This window comes from Aegilops tauschii, chromosome 2 (genome assembly GCF_002575655.3).
Source record: "Aegilops tauschii subsp. strangulata cultivar AL8/78 chromosome 2, Aet v6.0, whole genome shotgun sequence".
In the NCBI taxonomy this organism is placed as follows: Eukaryota; Viridiplantae; Streptophyta; class Magnoliopsida; order Poales; family Poaceae; genus Aegilops; species Aegilops tauschii.
This window is the reverse complement of record NC_053036.3, coordinates 619,766,854-619,785,791: the sequence shown is the minus strand read 5'-3', so window position 1 is coordinate 619,785,791 and position 18,938 is coordinate 619,766,854. Positions and strand designations below refer to the sequence as shown.

The following is an 18,938-nucleotide window of genomic DNA, read 5'->3' as shown; positions in this document are numbered from 1 at the left end:
CCTATTTTTCTGTGTTTTTTCTTTATCGATTTCCTTTCGGGTTTTTTCCTATTCGTTTTTAATGTTTTCTATTTTCAGCCCAATATAAATTAGATTAAGAACTTTAGCCCAATAAGAAACGGTCCAAACAGAGGCTGATTCCGGCCCAAGTCTACTCACGCTGGGATCTGGCCTGGTGAGCCCAGCTCGATATCAGTAGAGCCCTCGCGAGAGTGAGAGAGGGGTCGACCGAACCCCTAATCCCCCCAATCCCCAACCTCGAATGCCGCCGCCGTCGCCGTCAATGGATGAGCTGCGTCGGCCGCCCGAGTTCGACCACATGTTCTCGGACGAGGCGTGGGCCAGCATGACTCAGGACACGCGGCGCCGGATCGTCGACATCTCGTGCCGGGAGGTACCAGAGCCCACCCAAGAGGAACGCCGCATGCATCAACTCATCGCCGGCGCCGGCGGGCCCTGCAGCGTATTCACCGATGCCGTTGCCGTCGCTGAGGTACTGGATTTCGCGGACAGACATCACCAGGAGGCGGAGCGAGAGGACTGGGAGGCGGTGGTGCAAGGGCGGCATTACGCCGACGAATGCGCAGATGGCGATAAGGACGACAAGACCACGACGAAGACGACGACGGCGCAGACCGTGGACCCCCGGCGGCCGAACCACCATATCTCCGAACAAACATTGTCCAGGGATATACAGAAATCAAAGGCTTTTCTGTGGACTCGATACCACCAGCTACACCTCCTACACGGCTACACCGACCCTCACCAGGTAAGCTAATTTTATGTTGCACAACCAAATCTTTTTACCAATCAATACTAGCGTTCTTCTTTCTTTTCCAATCTGATGATGATGACACAAGTGGTAGTATGACCCAAACCACTTGATTTATTCAGCTCGGCCGGGTCCGATGAGATACGCTTCGTGTGAATTTGGTGGTGATGACAGATGCCCACACAACCCTGTCCCTGTGCTACAGTTCCTTGATGTCATGGTCGAGCTGTATACGAAATCTTACTGTTTTGTCAAGTTTATGCGTGACAATATGGTACAATCAAATAATATCGAGGTCTATGGCGTGATCGCAGTAAGGGATCACCTGGATTTCTCGCGCAACTACATTTTCCATTGCTCTAGAGAGAATGCACAAGCAATTGACCCAGTACGTAATCCTTCCTTCTTTCCTATACATCATTGATGTTATTTATGGAGAATATTCAATATTAAGTCTCTTCCCTACATTTTAGAAAGGTGGCTATTTATGCCTGAGGAATCCTGCAAGAGGAATACTCGCAACATGCTGCTTGATCGAAATTGACATAAAGGCGAAGGCCAAGGTGGTTGATGAAGACTTGAGTATTGTCTCCGGTTGCCTGAAAGCATGCGAACAGTTTGACCCGTGGAGACTGAACCATGTCGATGATATCAACGGCAAGATTACACTGGAAACATGTGTTGTTCCTAGAGGCATGGAGGCTACTATAGACCTGGATTTTGTGGAGGTGCCTGCAGATGGCTTTCTTGTGCGCATGCGTGGCAACACTGTCCTTTCCCAAGGCTCCTACTCCTTCACTGATGAGCACTGCCCGTGACACAGTGGGTTTTATACCATCCAGCCGTGAATCTAGGGGACACGCTGCGGATAGACTTCATGGAGGAGGGCCAAGACGCGCTTTCGTTTGTGGCGTCCAAGCATGACGAAGAGGAGCAAATGTATCGGTTTAGCAATGGAGCGTTGGTCTCGGTGCGAGTTGTGTGGTCAACCATATTAAGTGTAGACGACTATGAAGAATGATCAGCGGCGCCCAGTTTTCAAAGTCATCTCCTTTGTCGGTGTTGGAGTAGCCTGAGTTATCTTTTTCTTTGTGAAACTTGCCCAAAACAGTCTGCCTATGAATTTCTGAAATTATAAAAAAACTTAAGCCAGACATATAATTGAAATGTTTTTCATAAATGAATTATGTTTTGCGCTCTTATGAAATCAGCAAAGAAGTTTTTTTTTAAACCAGGCGCAATTCAAATTCAGTGTAACTCATGTGTTTTATCTCTGTAAGTAGAAATGAAAGAGAAGGAAAACTTGTGTTTGACACTTATGAAATGAAATCAGAGAAGCCAATCAAATACAAGAACTGAGACGCTGTTACACTTATTCTTCATATAGCGCTTAATTAAACCGTGTTCCAAATATCTCCCTTGCCATATTGAAAGCTTGTCCTAGCTCTTTATTTTGAGAAAAAGGTTCTCGGATAACCAAGGTAATCATAGGAAGATACTGTTAGGTAGAAAACCCTAAGCTAGGGAAAATTCTAGAGCAAAATACTTTTGGTGTTCACCATGCGCTGCCGCTTTCTTGCTTTTGTTTCAGATAAGATAGGAGCTCGGACTGGGCTCTGAAATTGGATAAGGGGGACTAGAGTTTCCTCCCTTACAGAAGAAGAGGGCTTTTGCAAAATTGAGCTCACTCCAGTTTTCAGTACATATAGGAAACTTTCTGATGCATTACTAGCAAGTAGACTTGCTGGGCCACTGTAAAGCATCTGCAACCAATTCAGTAGACAATGGCAGAACAATGGCTTCTCCTGCCGATTGACTTGAGCGCTGTATTCACCCAACCACGCCCTTCTCTGTAGCATTCCACCTGACAAGTTTATCCAACATAAAGGTTCCAACTGTTAGTTAGTCAAAATTATAAGAATAAGAACAGACAAGTTCATACATCAGGAGTTTCTACACTGACACAGATACATACATGCAATGCAATGCAACCACCAAGTTTACTAGTATCTGCAAGTCATGCCTACACCATCAACGATGCTTGGAGGCAAGTTTTGGTGGATCCTCCTGAGTTGTAAGAAAGAGCTAGCTCCCTCCATACTTACATCTTCTCATCAAGAACTACCAGCGTATGAAAGCATCTTTGTGTACTCATCCTTGGGAGCATTTTTCAGTGAGGTTCCCTAGGATCAAGTCTCTCAGCGCAACTGGCAACCAACACCATAATGGCTCTTGGTGAAGCTCGTGTTCTACATGTGCCCAGCAACTCTCAGTTTGTGGATATCTTCACCAAAAGACTACCAACAACAGTCTTTCTCGATTTCAGATCCAGCTTGAACATCTTGCAAGGTGACGTTCCATCTGACGGTACAGTTGAGTTGTACATATTCTGTTATATAGTCACGTGTGTGTTGTACTTATCTCATCCTTCTCCCCTGGTTTATAGGATCCTAGCGTGTGCGCGGGTACAGGAGGGTGTCACTCCATCTATATATAAACCTGTGATCAATGCTGGTCAATACGAGAGATTTACTTCTTTACTGTATATGAGCGCTTGTGTATGTACTGATGTTTAAAAAAGGAAACTGCTGCGAGAGGCGAAGCCCCAAGACTCCAACAGTGGTGGGCCGTGGGCTGTCACAATTTCCTGCTAGGCGACGACGATAGACATAGCTGGGGATGTATTCCATGATGGGAACCACGAGGGACCTGCAGTTGGTTGAGATCTTGTGGCAAATAAAAAAATTAGGGAGGAAATAAAATTGGTAGGATGAGGTAATCTCGGCTCAATGAAAATTGAAGACTTGTGGATTAGCTCCATTTTGTTGCCGTGATGGACTCCTGTTGGGGCCACATGTTCACCAGCGATTTTATTATTGACGCAATGACGTAATTTCATTAGGGCGAACGATTTTGGCGAGATTAATTAGAACGAGGGGATTGCTGTACAAATCTCAGGGTAAAAAACGGTACAGTAGTAATGGCTCCGGGCCAAGTGGTGTGTTTGGCTTACCTTACAATCCAGCCATCTTTTTAATGACCCATTTTAATTGAGCGAGCGATTTTGGCGATCGAGATGAATTGGATCGATCGGGATTGCCGTAAATCTCAGGGTAAAAATGGCAGGTATTAATGGCTGCATAGTAATTTCAGGCGTGAAAGACGCCTTGTGACGCGTATGCCGAAACTGCCTCGCTCCTGCCTATATATACAGGAAAAGGTTTGTTTTAATCCGGCTGAAAACAACGAGACACAAGCCTCCTCCAGCGATTGACACGCGTCCCTGGCTGGACTCACGTGCCGCTCCCCTCTCCGTCTTATCCACACACACGGAAGCCACAACCGTACATTCCTGTCGATTGGGTTGCTCCATCACAGCTTTTGCCATGGGGCCGCGCTGCCTCGCACGCCTACCATCTACGACACTGCGGGCCGCCGGCGCTGCACAACAGCATCCCTCCCGCCCTGCATCGCAGCTTTCGCTGTTGTCGCCACGCACTGCATCGGGGAGCTTCCCCATGGGCTATGGCCACCGCGCTGCATCATAGCACCCATCGCCGCCAATGTGGGCCGCCGAAGCTGCATCGCAGCTCTCCCTGTCGTTGCCGACCACTGCGTCGGGGAGCTTCCGCCATGGCCGCCGCGCTGCATCGAAGCACCATCGCCGGCAACGCTGCATCGGCCATGGCCGTGGGCGCTGCATCTCAGCTTTCGCCATCGTCGCCACGCGCTACGTCACAACACCCGTCACCGCCAATGGAGCTTCGCCGGGGGGCACCGGTGCTGCAATGGAGCTTCGCCGATGCCCACCGGGGTTGCGTTGGAGCACCGCGTGCCGGTGTTGCGGCTGCAATGAAGCAGGGGTCGGAGCTGCGACGGGCCGCCGGCGCTGCGTTGGAGCACCATGTGCCGATGTTGGCGCTGCAATGGCACATGGCCGGAGTTGCTACGGGTCGCAGGAGCTGCGTTGGAGCACCTCCGCGCCGGTTTTGGCGCTGCAATGGCGCATGGCCGGAGTTGCTACGGGTCGCCGGAGCTGCGTTGGAGCACCACCCCGCCGGTTTTGGCGCTGCAATGGCGCATCACCGTGCCGTCGTTGCTGCTGAACACCCAGCTCCGCCGACCGCCGTTGAGGGGGGGTGCGGTTCCTGCTTGCAAAGCCGTGCGGAGCTCTGCTTCCGCAGCGACTCTTGTTGTTTCTTCACTACGAATCCAACAGCTGCCAGGGAAAGATCAAACGGCCGTACAGGCGGATGATTTCTCTATGAAATCATCCGGCTGATCCGGCAGGTGTGCTTGGCTTACCTTGCACCACACCAACTTGAGGACACTGTGTTTAGAGATAAGTCGCAGACATCCAAGATCATGGCTAGACCAGCAGCGGTGATTATGTGCGCGGTATTCATAGTGGTGGTGCCGCTGAGCGCGGTGGTGGCGGAGTTGGAGTGCAGACCGCAGTTGCTCCTGGCTTGCGATCCAGCCATCAGAGACGGCAAGGCTCCTACGACATTGTGCTGCTCGAACCTCCGAGCGGAGGAGGTGTGCATCTGCAAGTACCGGCAGGATCCGATGTACCGGCGCTACATCGCTGGCCCCTACTTCCGAGAGACAACCACCTATCATGCGGCATACATCTTGAGTGTCTATTTATATAATACTATGAATGTGTTATTGTGCATCTCTTTTACAATAATAAATGGTAATGCATGCCTAGATTGTTTTCTACTACTCTGTCCTATAATATAAGATCGTTTTGCAAGCTGTTTTGGAGCTGATTCAGCTTGCAAAATGATCTTATGGAGGGAGTAGTTTATTATCTTTTAAGTTTATATCTATATCTAATTATCTATATACCTATATACCTATATACCAATATACCAATATAACGGGACCAAAGGGGCAGATCCAACAAATTTTGGCCATCAAATCGTGTCAATCCAACGACCTATATTGCTCCAATGGTGAGTGCTCAACATGTTAAGCTTGCAGTTAATATCATATCCTATATCAACATATACACTATCCATATAATTAATGCATAATTGATATCCTAACTAATATTGGCGTATAATTATTTTTCTCCCTAATATCAACATGCATTGCGCATACCATTTACTAGGACTCACAAAAAGGTTTGTTATCTCTTGAATATAAAAAATGAAGAAATAGTATTTCCGACCTTCCCCATTAAAGAATAAATCTAAAAACTATAAGTGATTTATGTTCTATAATTATTTCCTGTTGTCTCTCTCGCCGGCCCACCCTAATCCTAACTTCTCCCTTACAACGATGAGCTGATGAACCACCATTCTCCCCTAACGTCGTCCAATTGTAAAGAAGAGTTTTGCTGTCAGCGCCAACAAGGAGATTTGCAGCAGAGACCAATTTGAGACTGTCTTCACTTGATCAAGGTGACAGTGAGCAGGCCTCTGGCAGATATGAGTGGACATTAGGTGGGTGCGACCATATCCTGGAGCTGGGTGTTGACATTTCTTTTTTTTTGTCTCTTTTTTTACTAGTTGGAAGAAGTTTATGTACTTAATATTATTGAATGTCATAAAAAATGTTGAGAAGTGCTATATTTTTGTTCAAAGATGCAAGGAATTATCTGAAACATGCGTTTTATGTTGAATGTCCAGGAATATTCGTGGCCTATATAAAGTTTTTTTTTAGTCTGAAAGTTGAAAGCTCCAAATTTTATATTTTCTGAAACTTGCAACTCCCTTTTTTTTTGTAATTTTTGGTAGTTGAAAGTTCTAGTTTTTGTAATTTTGTAATTTTGAGATTCCAAGAAAACTCATGGGAAGACAACTCTGATTCATGTTGGAAATTGCTTCAGACATTATGTTTTTCACTAACCTTGCCCAGGGGTGACCCTGAGGTTTTTTTCCATCGTGGGTGAAGCACCCTGTTTGAGGGAGGAATATCTCTTGTGGGGTTTGTGTGGCCCACTTATCTTTAATATTACCAATTTAATACAGAGTATAATGCATGAACCGATAACAAAAAATGGGCCTGTTTTAGAACACAAATTGAATTAAGAAGACATTACAAAATAAGCTGAAGTAATTGAATAGGCTGGGTTGAATCGAATTGTACCAGGTTTCATACGAGCAGAGGGGTTATCAACATTATGGACCAAGCTAAGTCACAGAATTTTCTAAAGGACGCTCGTCCCTGAAATTTTTTGTTTTACAGTCGACAATCTTCTGTTTGGGTAAATTTTTCAGAAAATGTTTAAATTTTCAAGAATTTTTTGTGTTTCAAAAAATGTTCACTTTTTTAAAAACTGTTTGTAATCTGAAAACTGTTCATCTTTTCAAAACATTTTCGCCTGTACAATAAGTGTTCGATTCTTTTAAAAATCTGTTCATGTTTCCTAGAAATGTTCAGGTTTCCAAAATTTCATTACAATATTTTTTAAAACTCACCAAAAAGAGGTGCTACATGTTTTTTGGGTTCACTACAGTGCTTTCTCCGGTTCGGGACAGTACTGTCTCCGTCATCCAAACAAAATCACGCCGCTTGCTCGGTACAGTCTACCGCCCGCGTCATGAATGGGCCAGCCCATTTGGGTGAGCACTGTGCAAAAGGGTGTGTATTTGCCACATAGAGCGTTGCATAGGGAGTCCCCCAAATCACAACATCTCATTTTTTTTGGGTGAAAACTTCCAATCTATTCATATTTAATCATGGCAGTACAACGAATACCAGAAATAATAATAATTACATCCAGATCCGTATACCACCTAGCAGCGACTACAAGCATTGGAGCGAGCCGAAGGCGTGCCGCCGTCATCGCCCCTCCCTCACCGGAGCCGGGGGAAAACTTGTTGTAGTAGACAGTCTGGAAGTCGTCATGCTAAGACCCCATAAAACCAGCGCACCAGAACAGCAACCGTCACTGATAAGGAGTAGCGTAGATCGAAAGGATCCAATCTGAAGACACACAAATGTAGACAAACAACGACCAGATCCGACCAAATCCACCGAAGACAGATCCGCCAGAGACATACATCCACGTGCCCACCGACGATGCAAAACATACCATCGGGACGAACGCTGGGTGGGAAAGACTTTATTCCATCTTCAGGAGTCGCCACAGCCTCATCTTCCTGCGCATGACACAAACCCTAACAAAACACGAAGAAACATCTAAATACACAACCCTCCCGCCGGCAAGGACCGGGATCCACCGCGCCCGATAGCCCTAAGGCCACCAAGGCGGACCGACAACAACGATGGCGGTAGGTGGACGAACCCTAAACTTTTCTTGAAGAGGAGACGTGAGAGGCCAAGACGGCATTCTTTTTTGGCGAATCATCTTGTAAGTGGGTTCTGCTGGACGGCTTTCACACAGCATCTCTCATGAAAAGGAAGGAACTTCTACCGTTCTACATGCGGTTGAGTTACCGCTAAAAAAAACGTATGGTTGAGGTTGACTACTGTATTGCCCATGTATAGTATGAAAAGAAATATTATGGGTTCGCAACATCAGAGGGTACCAGTGCTACATCAAAGGCCACGAGCCCGCAATACCGTCACCTCATGCGGCATTCCCCTTCCAGTCGGAAGAAAATCTTATACGATCTGGTCGTACGCATTATCTCGTGAGACCACATTGATGAGATGACACGTGGCTTCGCAAATCTCAAAGCAGCAGCCAAAGAATGCGTCGTCATCTTCATTATTAGCAAATCAGATCTCGGTTGAAATTCCCCATTTTTGGTCTGCTGGGCACGGTGGCGGGATTCCGCCGGCTGCTGGCACGGCGAGGCGCGGTGGGCTCCGATGGTGTAGAGGGTCGACAGCCCGCGGAGCTCATCGGAGATGGGCAAAAGCTGAAGTTTCTCTCCCAAAAACAAGGTTCGTCCGTTCCTGAGGTTGCGAGGTTGCCGGAGATGACTTGTACAGCGCCACCGCGAGCTCGCGTGCACTCCAAGTTTTGTTGTTGCTGCATCCCAGAGGCCTCAAGTTGAACTACTCCACCCTAGTGGCTGCCTGCAGCGCTCTCTTGCCGCTGCAGCCCGGGACAGCGCGCCGGCGGCTGGTCTTCTGGACATCACGAGCTGGTGGGAACAGCCCAACAGGTAAGGAAGAAGACGACGATGCGTTCTTTGTTGCTTTGAGATTTGCGAAGCCACGCGTCATCTGATCGATGGGGTCTCACGAGACGGTGCGTACGACCAGGTCGTATAAGATTTTCTTCCCTTCCAGTCTGCTCGTAAATGACACATGGTGTGTAATCACATAGCATCGATCCTCCAAAATTAGTACTCCTATAGAATTTCTATGTTGCAAGGTCAATAAACAACTTTTGGCCCTTGCACACTAGCCTGTTTGCTTTGGGAATATGCTAGCAATTACAGGCACATTAATGTTTGTCTATTACCGCTATATCCCTACTATCTAAATCGAAATCCAAATCCAATTGAAATCTAAATTTATACTTACTACCAAAGGACGGCGCCTTTCTCCGAAATTTTCATCGGTCCTATGTTCCGTGTCCAGATTTTGGTCCGGCAATGGGCGAGGTGGTACTAAACTATTCACCGGTTGCTACATGGACTAACAATTTTCATGCATCGCTTCGTAGTTGCACCGCTGGGCTTGTTACACCCACTGAATAACTAACTGGACTAGCGTGTTTTTGTGTCAAATTAGGGGTTACATCTTTTTTTAACACAATACAAACGCAAGTCCTCATTTATACGTAGGCGCCTCGCAGTCGACGGAAATGTCTGCTCCCACTAAACACGCATAGCCGGAAATTCTGAAATAAATCCAGGATATATGCGACCACCAGGACTTGAACCCTGGTGGGCTGGGGATACCACGTTCACCTAACCATCCAATCACAGGTTAGTTCGCGGGGTTACATCCTTTAATAACCGCGCCAATGATTCCGTGCCAATGATTCGATTTGTCCACAACAATGCATTTTTATGAGGGAACCACGACGTGGGTGATTTCGGTGCTTCATTTTCATATATTCTATTGTACTGACTAAACTTAAAATTAGAATATGATATTCTAATTATGAGAGCACTCAATAAAAACTTATGTTAATTCTCGGTAACAAAAAATCACTAACGTATACTGGTCTGGTATATAATATGTATGAACTCTGATTTTTTTTTCAGAAATGGAGAAGGACCCCCGACCTCTGCATTTGGACAACGCATGCAACCAGTTTATTAATTATTCACACAAGACCTTATAAAGTCATATAACAGCAAGACTAAAGCCATCGTCTAGGCAACATCTGTCGCTACTCCTATCCAGTTGATGAAGGGATACTGGTAGTCTGGGCCTAATATCAAACAGACCTCGCAGCCAAACCTAACATCTAAGACCTGAGGTCCCAACCAGGATGCCTGCCGGGTATGGGGCACCCACCAGTCCGGCGCACTTCTCAACCAGGACGCCTGCCGGGTATGAGGCTGCCGCAACCACCTGCAACCAATCCATCTTTAGTGATGTACTACTACATCTACCTTGCCCGGTCTAGCTGCCGTCGACGCCACCACGACGCCAGACAACGCCACCATCCTGCGCTCGTCCATCATCACACGCCCACCGACGAGACCCCGCTGCTCCATGCCGCTGAGACCCGCCGTTGTCGACGTGCCAGATGCCACGACGCTCCTCCTCTTGTCCCCTCCAGCCAGCACTTGCTCCAAAATGATGCCCCCAGGAGGGAGAAAGACATCAAAAACGTCGTCATCGTCCGATCCGGTAGACCCAGATCTACGGTTTCCCCCAGAACCTTCCGATCAGGTTGACGTGACCTGCAACGACGATGCCTCGAGAAGAGAACGACGCCCGAGACGCCGCCATCGTCCGCCATGACTGCAATCAGGCGTGATTTTCACCGGAAGCCGCGTCTTCCCAATCTCGCGGTTGGCTGGAACCGAGCGGAGCTTCGCCATGAAGATGAACACCGTCGTCGGTAATCCGGCGGAGATCCATCATCTCCTCACCGGTCCCTCCACGCGCCGCCGGTCGGCAGAAGGCCTCCCCGCGGCGGATCCGATCGGGGTGTTGGATCCGCAGTCACCGCCGTCACCATCTTCGACCAGATCAGCCAACCCCGCCGGATGGGGCGCTGCCACCGCCGCCGTCCATCTCAGGGCTGCCGCTTCGCCTGCTATGGTGCTTCAGCCACCGCCGCACGGCATGGGGTCGTTGCCCCAGCCGCCTCAGATGAGATCCCGCAGCATCCACCCGACCAGGTGCCTTTGGCACCGGGCCCACCGCCACCGCGGCCCACGCCGGCGGCAGCGTCGGCAGACGGAGGCGCTAGAGGGGCCTACGGTGCTAGGGTTTCGGGGCCCCTGGTGTCACCCCGGGGGAGGCGACGCGAGGGGGAGGGGCTATTAAATTGGGGGAGAATTTCACTTCCCCGGCCTCTGCACCAACTAGGGATGCATATGGCCTTTTAAGTATGAGTACTAGGATTTTTTATCTCGGTTACGCACCGAGCCTAGTCCTCAATAAATGCGTGAGTACCAAAAAAGTCTGGTCCTCAAGAATAAATAGGAACCTAAATTCGCCTCCGTGAGAATTTGAAAACAGGTGTTAGGTTTGTACATCCACTCCCCCAACCAGTTGAGCTAGGCTCACTCCCCCAAACGCTGATTTTTTAAGCAAAAAATAACCGGTGTCTTCGTCCTGGCTCTATCATGCTAGATGTCATGGAGATCATGGTCTTCACCACAGCCCGGAACCCCAGGTCGCTCGCTCTGTCAATCGCATATCCTCATGGTGCGTCAAGATCAAATTTGTCACTCACAAGGGTTTCGTCATTTGCGGGATAACTTCCCTAACTTCGAAAGAAATATTTCGCAGCCAATAAGCCATGTGTTGTTGACATCTAACTGCTGCAGCCATACCATGGTTAGCACATTTTTTTTACTATGATCCATCTTAACGAGGTTCACCATCCAGTTGCCTTCCATGAGGCGCTTAGCTTCCTTCACTAATTAATAGTTCAACTGACCTTATACATACTGGCAATGCCCGCGCGGCGGCACGCCGCACCCCGTTAATGCATCATGACCAAATATGTTACGGCATAGTAATGCTAGTTTGCTAATTTCTTTTATTTGACCAATTTAGAATTTAGAGAAAAAATATATGTGCAATTTGGGGGTTACAGTAAGGCAAGCAATGTATAAAGGTGAATTGCAAGCATAGATTTATTCATCACATGATCGATATATTTTACAAAGTAGGAAGTACACATTGCTACTCTCGTACCAAGATTTGTGTTAGTGTCATTCATAGCTTATGTCATTCTAGTGCAGCCTCCTGCATGGTTGGCATATGCTTCCAGTTCGAGGACAAAGTGGGAGTGCAAAGAGGGTCTAAAAACTGATGACAGATCTTCTACTTTCTTTGTGGAGGGCGAGGCCTTATTGGCGTGCCATCTTGCCTGGCATTTTCTTTCCATCGGAGCCGGGTTTCCTGGGAAGGTGTATGTGCACATTTAAGCCTCTCCTTGTACTCGTGGGACATCCATAGCGGATGGGGTAGCAATGGTATCATGCTTTCTATCACACCAAATCATCACAAACACAAATGACTAAAAAGGGCGAACTGTACTTTGCCAAAAAAAAGAATAAAGAAAGAGAGCAAGCTGTGTGCTGAGATAAACAACCACAACTCGAATGCACATTTATATACAGAAGCGTGAGCGGTCACCCGATACAGTTTCAGTCCTCAAAACCGACCTTCAGTACATATCATAGGGACAGTCCTAAATATAAGACCTGCTGTATGGCCTCCAGTAAATTTTCATCGACCATACGGGAACAACAAAACATCCCTTGAACAGGTCAAGCGGATTAGAGCAGCAGGGGAAGTCCCTAGCCTATGTTGAACTACCGTACTTGTAGCTTTAAAGGTATTACTATGCTATGCAAATACGGACCTCTTTACTCCCACACACAAATAAACATGCTCCTTTTGTCATATAAATAGTGACTGAGCTCTCTCAGTTCAGTTCCTGAAGCCTTCTAACAACTCTGAACATTATTTCGTTGATTCTTGATGGACCACATGAAACAAAAACAAAAACTGCATGTACACGGCAAATACGAAATAACTTCAGAATTATCTCTCTTTGGAAAATTTAACGTGCTGTAGACCTAGAAAGTGCTATACAAGTAACTCATCTGTAGGATTATTTATGTACTACACTAAGCACATTCTGACAATCTGAGTGTCACCCATTTAGTCACTACATGAATTACTTAATCGTAGCACTGAACTCTGGAGAACTACATTCTTACTGTTATAGAACAAATTAGAACTTAGAAACAAATCCTACTATGTGCAACAATTAATAATTGAAACTATAAAATTTACTGGGCCTGTACAGAAAGATGATACTATCATTTACTCCCTCTGTAAACTAATATGAGAGCGTTTAGATCATAGCGCTCTCATATTACTTTACACAGGGAGTACCTATTAGTAAAAATATATACCTATTACTAAAGAAACTATATCATGTAGCTTTCTTTGTGGGTAAGTGACTATGAGAATCAATGATCTCTGTATACTATGTTTTTAGTTTCTTTTGTACGGTTATCTTCAATTAAAATTGGTGGCGGTACATATGAATTCCTGCAGTGTCAAGAGCCGCGCTCTGATCATCTTCCGTCGGTCCTGCAGCACGATTAAATTCAGAGAAGATTATTAGGTCCATCAAGATCCCAAGAGAAATACAAAGAATTTGACGCCAAACAGGACAGGGAGATTAATCTGAGAGAAGATAGCACAGTTGGAGACTTACAAGGATGCATACTCTCTGCCTTCACTACAAGAAAAAAGTACAGAAACAGAACATGTAGTACCAAGTGAACAGGTAATAGAAGAAGAGGTAGTAGCAAGCTAAAAAATTACTACAAAACGGTAGTAGCAAGCTAAGAAAATACTGCAAAACAAGGCGTAGCAAGCACTACAGTATAGACTAAAGCAGTAGCCAGCGAAATACTACCGAAAAATTACTACTAAACATTGCTTTCTTCTATAGGAGAAGTATCAAGCACTACAATACAGACCAAGTAGTAGCCAACGAAGTACTGCCAAAAAATTACTACTGAACATTGCTTTCTTCTATAGAAGAAGGAAGGCAAAAGAGAGATCATCTACATGATCAACAGATCGTCGTGTACGGAGGACGAACCAGAGGATGTCAAACTGGAAATTCAAGCTATTGAAATATCCAAGTATGATCTCTCCAAACGATTGCGTAACTAAGAAAGCAAGGATTGATCCTTATAGAACAGACATATGTGTTATGCAAGACCATGCAACAATATACATAGTAATCTAAGACAGAAATACCAAAGCAAAGAGAAGTAATCTACCTGTAGATGAACAACCAGAATGGCTAGGCTGTTGAGGAACATTTCCAACCTTTGGAAAGCAGGAGAACTGAACTTTAGTGACTGAAATGTACTTGAGCAGGATATTGCAGAGAAGTTCAGCCGGGAGGAGGAGGCCTCGGGAAGCGGCAGCCCGTCGTCGACGGCCAGGGAGCGGTGGCGGCTACAGCGTACACATGAAGCCGTGTGGCGGGTTGAAGAGGAGGACGTCAGCCACAGACTCCGGCGGCGACCACCGTGACGCAGAGGCGACGCGCGAGGCGCCGACGCTGGCTGCAGGAGAGCCTCGTCGTGGTAAAGGAGTCGGGAGACCCGCACTTCCCGGCGAGCATGGCAGAGATGATCGCGGCGGACGACGACGTCCAGGCGTCGGTGAGGGGCCCCGAGGAGCCGCTCGCGTGCTACCTCACCTTCAACGCCACCGAGCACAAGCACGCCATTGTCGCCGCATTCCGAGCCACGGCGCTATGAGCCTGTGACACGCTGCTCCGCTCCAAGGCTGCGTCTCTCTTGAGATGTCCTCCTGGGCTCAGCCGCTGCCGGTGCAAAGGACCTGCTCGCCATGTCCGAGGCCGGCATGGGAAGAGCCACGGCAGAAAAGGACGCTGGGACGGGATGACCGGACGGCGGCGCCGCCGTCGCTCCAGGAGAGCGAGACGGGGCCACGACGTACAAGGAAACCGAGCTCGATGGTGGGGTGGGCAGGGCTGGCCAGGCAAGGCAGGAGGGGGAGGAGAGCTTCATAGTCGTGTACGATGATGGAGCGGTGGCGTCGGAGTCACCCGGTGCTTCTCAAAACATCCGAACAACCATCACGCGTCATCAGCAGAAAGAACACCGCGGGCCGTTCATGCATGCAACCGACCATGCATGAAGCCCCATGCAGCAGCAGCGTGCGCGATCGCAAACTGTACGTGGATCGTGGGGAGACGCACACGCGGGCGACCAATCACGCGGCAGCGACAACAAAGCGCATCCCAAATAGAAAAGGAAGCCCACGCACGTACGCATCGGGCGGCGAAGTCAACACTCCATGCTGGCCCACAAGCAACCGAATTCACTAGCTGCACCAATACATCGATACACACGTTCAAAAAATTTCAAACGAAAACCTGGACACACCACGTATTCGTACACAGTCATTTCCAAAAAAATACACGTGCCCTGTACCAGTTTACGCAGGGGTCATTTTCATACAAGTGGTGAAACCTCAAAGCGAAAACGTCTCCGGAAATAGGGGTTTGGGTATTACCACTAGTAGAAAAAATCCATTTGTCCCGGAGGCCCATTTGTCCCGGTTCAGGAACCGGGACTAAAGGGTCGGGACTAAAGCCCAATACCTTTAGTCCCGGTTCGACTACGAACTGGGACAAATGGGGCTCCACGTGGCCGCTGCGGCTTGCCGAGGCAGGAGGGCCTTTTTGTCCCGGTTGGTAGCACCAACCGGGAACAAAAAGCATCCACGCGTCAGCAGTTCAGGGGCTGGGGTTTTTGTTTTTTAAGGGGGGGGGGGGGGTTTGGAGGTTTTGTAGGATTAATTTAGGGGTTTCATATATTGTGTTAGCTAGCTAATAGAGAGAAGTGTCCTCTCTTATCTCCGTGCTTGGTCGACGCTACGTACTATACGTATAGAGAGGACTCGACATGCTAGCTAGTAAGCAAATGAAGAAAACCATTAAGTACACAAGATCGTCATGAACATATACAGAGAGAAGTGATCGACCTCCTCTTCTCCGAGAGATTGATCGAACAATAAGTTTTCGTATATCTATCCGGCGCTACTGGCTACATATATACAATATAAGATCTCTTACAATTCCTTAACATCTAATGTCAAATTCCACATGGTATTCTCCGGCTTTATTTATGACGTGGTCAAGAAAGAATCCCGCCAATTCCTCTTGGATTACTCGTATGCGATCTTGTGGTAGGAGTTCATTCCGCATCTGCCACATCTAATTTAAAGAAGGAGGTCAATACATATATATGAATGAAACTCAACACAAATGATGGTAATAAAATAAAATTTTGAATATTATTGCTTACGCACTTCATATTATCTTTTAGAGTAGCCCCGCTTAGAGGTCGTCGTGTTGTAGATGAACTCGCAAATGTAGTATCCATAGTAATTATTCCTGGGTTACTACCACAAGCACTTTACGAGAAATAGAGGTCAATCAAACTGATAATCAAGCATTATAAATGGTATTGATGAAAATAGTTAGAATCAATGGGAGATGCGCGGAACTAGCTACTAGTACTTACTTTCGGGTGTGTAAATCGCAGCTCCCCCGGTAGCCCCGGAGCTTCTGCGGTGAACTATTTCCAAACCCTGCCAGACAAAGAAAACAATTACTTGATATCAGGAAATGGACAAAGTTGCCGATATGGTGTGATAACGATCGATTGAACTTACTTCTCGAGCATTTTAGTCATGGCCGCATACTCCTCGGGATCTTTTCGTCTCGAGTCTAAGACAGTTACTAGTCCCTGCTCAAGCTTAATCTCTAGGAGAATAAAGTGGAAGCTGCGAATGCATGCATAACTCATCAATTACATTACTATAACCTCGAGTAATAAAGGAAACCGAATATGCACAAGACAGTAACACTCACTTGAAGTTGTAAGGAAAGAGTATTTTCTCTTTATTTTGATTTTGAAGCAATGATTGTAGCAAGTTGGCCTCAGTTTCTTTGGCATTATATTTAACCGTCCATTCATCTATGAGATTTGTGTTAATGAACCCAATATCATAGATTTGTGTTTTTCTGCATTCGACGATCTTCAATCTGTAAGATTAATGAGGATAATTATATATATACATGCAATGAAAGAGCTGAGCTATATATAGAGACTTAATTAAAGAAGTTGTACTTCCAAACAGTAGCAAGTGACGATTATTTTATCGAGGGCCTTTTGATTGAAAAACTGGAAGAACTCCTCAAATAGAATAGACAACAAATCAATTCCAATGAGGTCGTGCTCCTCTTTAACTCTCAGCGTCAAAGTACCGTTTCCAGACTCGCTGCAGGTGTCCATGTACCACTCATGGAATCTTCACACCATCGTTGTTAGAGGAGGATGACCAGGTTTGACGAGAGGCTTCCCGTACCGGTATTTGAATTCATCCACCTCCATTGTATCAAAATGTGCATTGTCGGGCAGGTAATCTACAGGACTGGTACCGGGCACCATCCCCGGATGATTAGCGACGATATCGCTAGACACCTTGAGCGGGGGGCACGATTGGTTCGCTTGTTCGCCGAGCTGGGGAATTTTTTCCCACTTCTTTGTTCTGCTAACCTACGATCACTGCAAGTACTTCCTGACCGCTCCACTTCCTTATATGTCCTTTCAATAATGCGCTCATAGTTGGTTTGCGGCGGAGACGGTGGTGGTCGCTTCAGGGCATCGACAGTGCGCTGAACTTTCACGGAATCTATCTTCTCCTCTGGAGGTGGATGTTTCATAGCTCTTCGCGTTTCAAAGAAGTCCTTCACATAGGCTTCACAGATCTCCGCATTTTCTTCCACAGTCCTCTCGTATGGTAACTTCTCTAGAGGCTTGAGAGATGGACCGAATCTGTATTTCCTCCCGCCTCTGGCTGTACTGCTAGATGCCGGAGCAGCTGGAGCGGCGGCGGCTGTCTTCCTTCGTTGCTTACGAGGCGGAGAAGGAGGCGGAGTGCTACGACGCGCCGGAGCAGCCGGAGTGGTGGTAGCTGTCTTCCGCCGTTGCTGATGAGGCGGAGGAGGAGGCGGGCTGCTCGGACGCGCCGGAGCAGGCGGAGAAGGAGGCGGAGTGCCACCACGCGCCGGAGCAGCCGGAGAAGGAGGCGGAGTGCCCTGATCACTCACCGGAGGAGGAGGCGGAGTGCCCTGACTCGCCGGAGGAGGAGGAGGAGGAGGTGAAGGCATCCAGTTCGGAAGCTTGATGTGCTCCTTCCGCCATAGACATGGAGTCTTCAGAGCAAGACCCAGCTGAGTCTCCCCTTCACCGGTAGGGTGGTCAAACTCGAGCTCCTCAAATCCCTCTGTTATTTCATCCACCATCACAACAGCATAGCCTTGTGGAATCGGAAGGCAGTGAAAAGTTGCACTGGGTTCAGGAGGTGCAACAGAGCCGACAGCCGCCTTGACTTTGAGGTTCTGCCATTGCATCATAAGGTGGCAATGTTGAGCCTCCGTGATAGCATCCACGGGGTAGCTAGGAGCCGTGAAGTCAGGCTGCTGAAGGAGCTCGGTGGAAGCCACGCTGCTTCTCCGCTTCGGCAGGTTGCTGGCTGTGAACTGCTTGTTCCTCTAGCGCTCGTACCCTTGCATTCAGCTTCCGCAGTTCGCTCTGCTCCACTTTCCTTCTCCTCTCCCGGGTTTTGTAACCGCCTGCGTCGGGAAACCCAACCTTCCATGCAACGGAGCCTGTCGTGCCTCGTGTTCGTCCAGGGTGCTCAGGATTCCCGAGGGCCTCTGTGAGCTTGTCGTTCTCTCTGTCGGGAACGAACATCCCTTGCTGCGCTGCGGCGATATACTTCTGAAGCTTCTTGATGGGTATTTCAAGTTGCTTGTCTGTCCAAACGCACTTCCCTATTTCAGGGTCCAAGGTTCCCGCAACCCCGAAGAACCAAGTCCTTGAACGGTCTGGCCAGTTCAGTGTCTCTGGTTCGACCCCTTTAGCAAGCAGGTCCTTCACAGCCTTGTCCCACAACGGCCGGGCTTTGAGGTAGCCACCTGACCCCGTGCGATGGTGATGCTCCTTCTTTGCAGCATTTA

At 47.7% G+C, this 18,938-nt stretch overlaps 1 protein-coding gene across 2 annotated transcripts; it reads left to right on the top strand.

Annotated features, from left to right (window-relative positions):
• On the top strand, nt 1–1,952 carry LOC120973841 (uncharacterized). 2 transcript variants are annotated; one of them, XM_040400051.3, is made up of 3 exons: nt 1–769; nt 895–1,160; nt 1,250–1,952. In XM_040400051.3, the coding sequence occupies exons 1-2, from the start codon at nt 263–265 to the stop codon at nt 910–912; spliced, it is 525 nt and encodes a 174-aa protein (XP_040255985.1). In that variant the 5' UTR covers nt 1–262; the 3' UTR covers nt 913–1,160; nt 1,250–1,952. The 2 variants fall into 2 exon arrangements, with proteins under 2 accessions (XP_040255985.1, XP_045089347.2); XM_045233412.2 differs by having other exon boundaries at nt 1,246–1,952.
• Nucleotides 1,953–18,938: the final 16,986 nt, after the last annotated feature.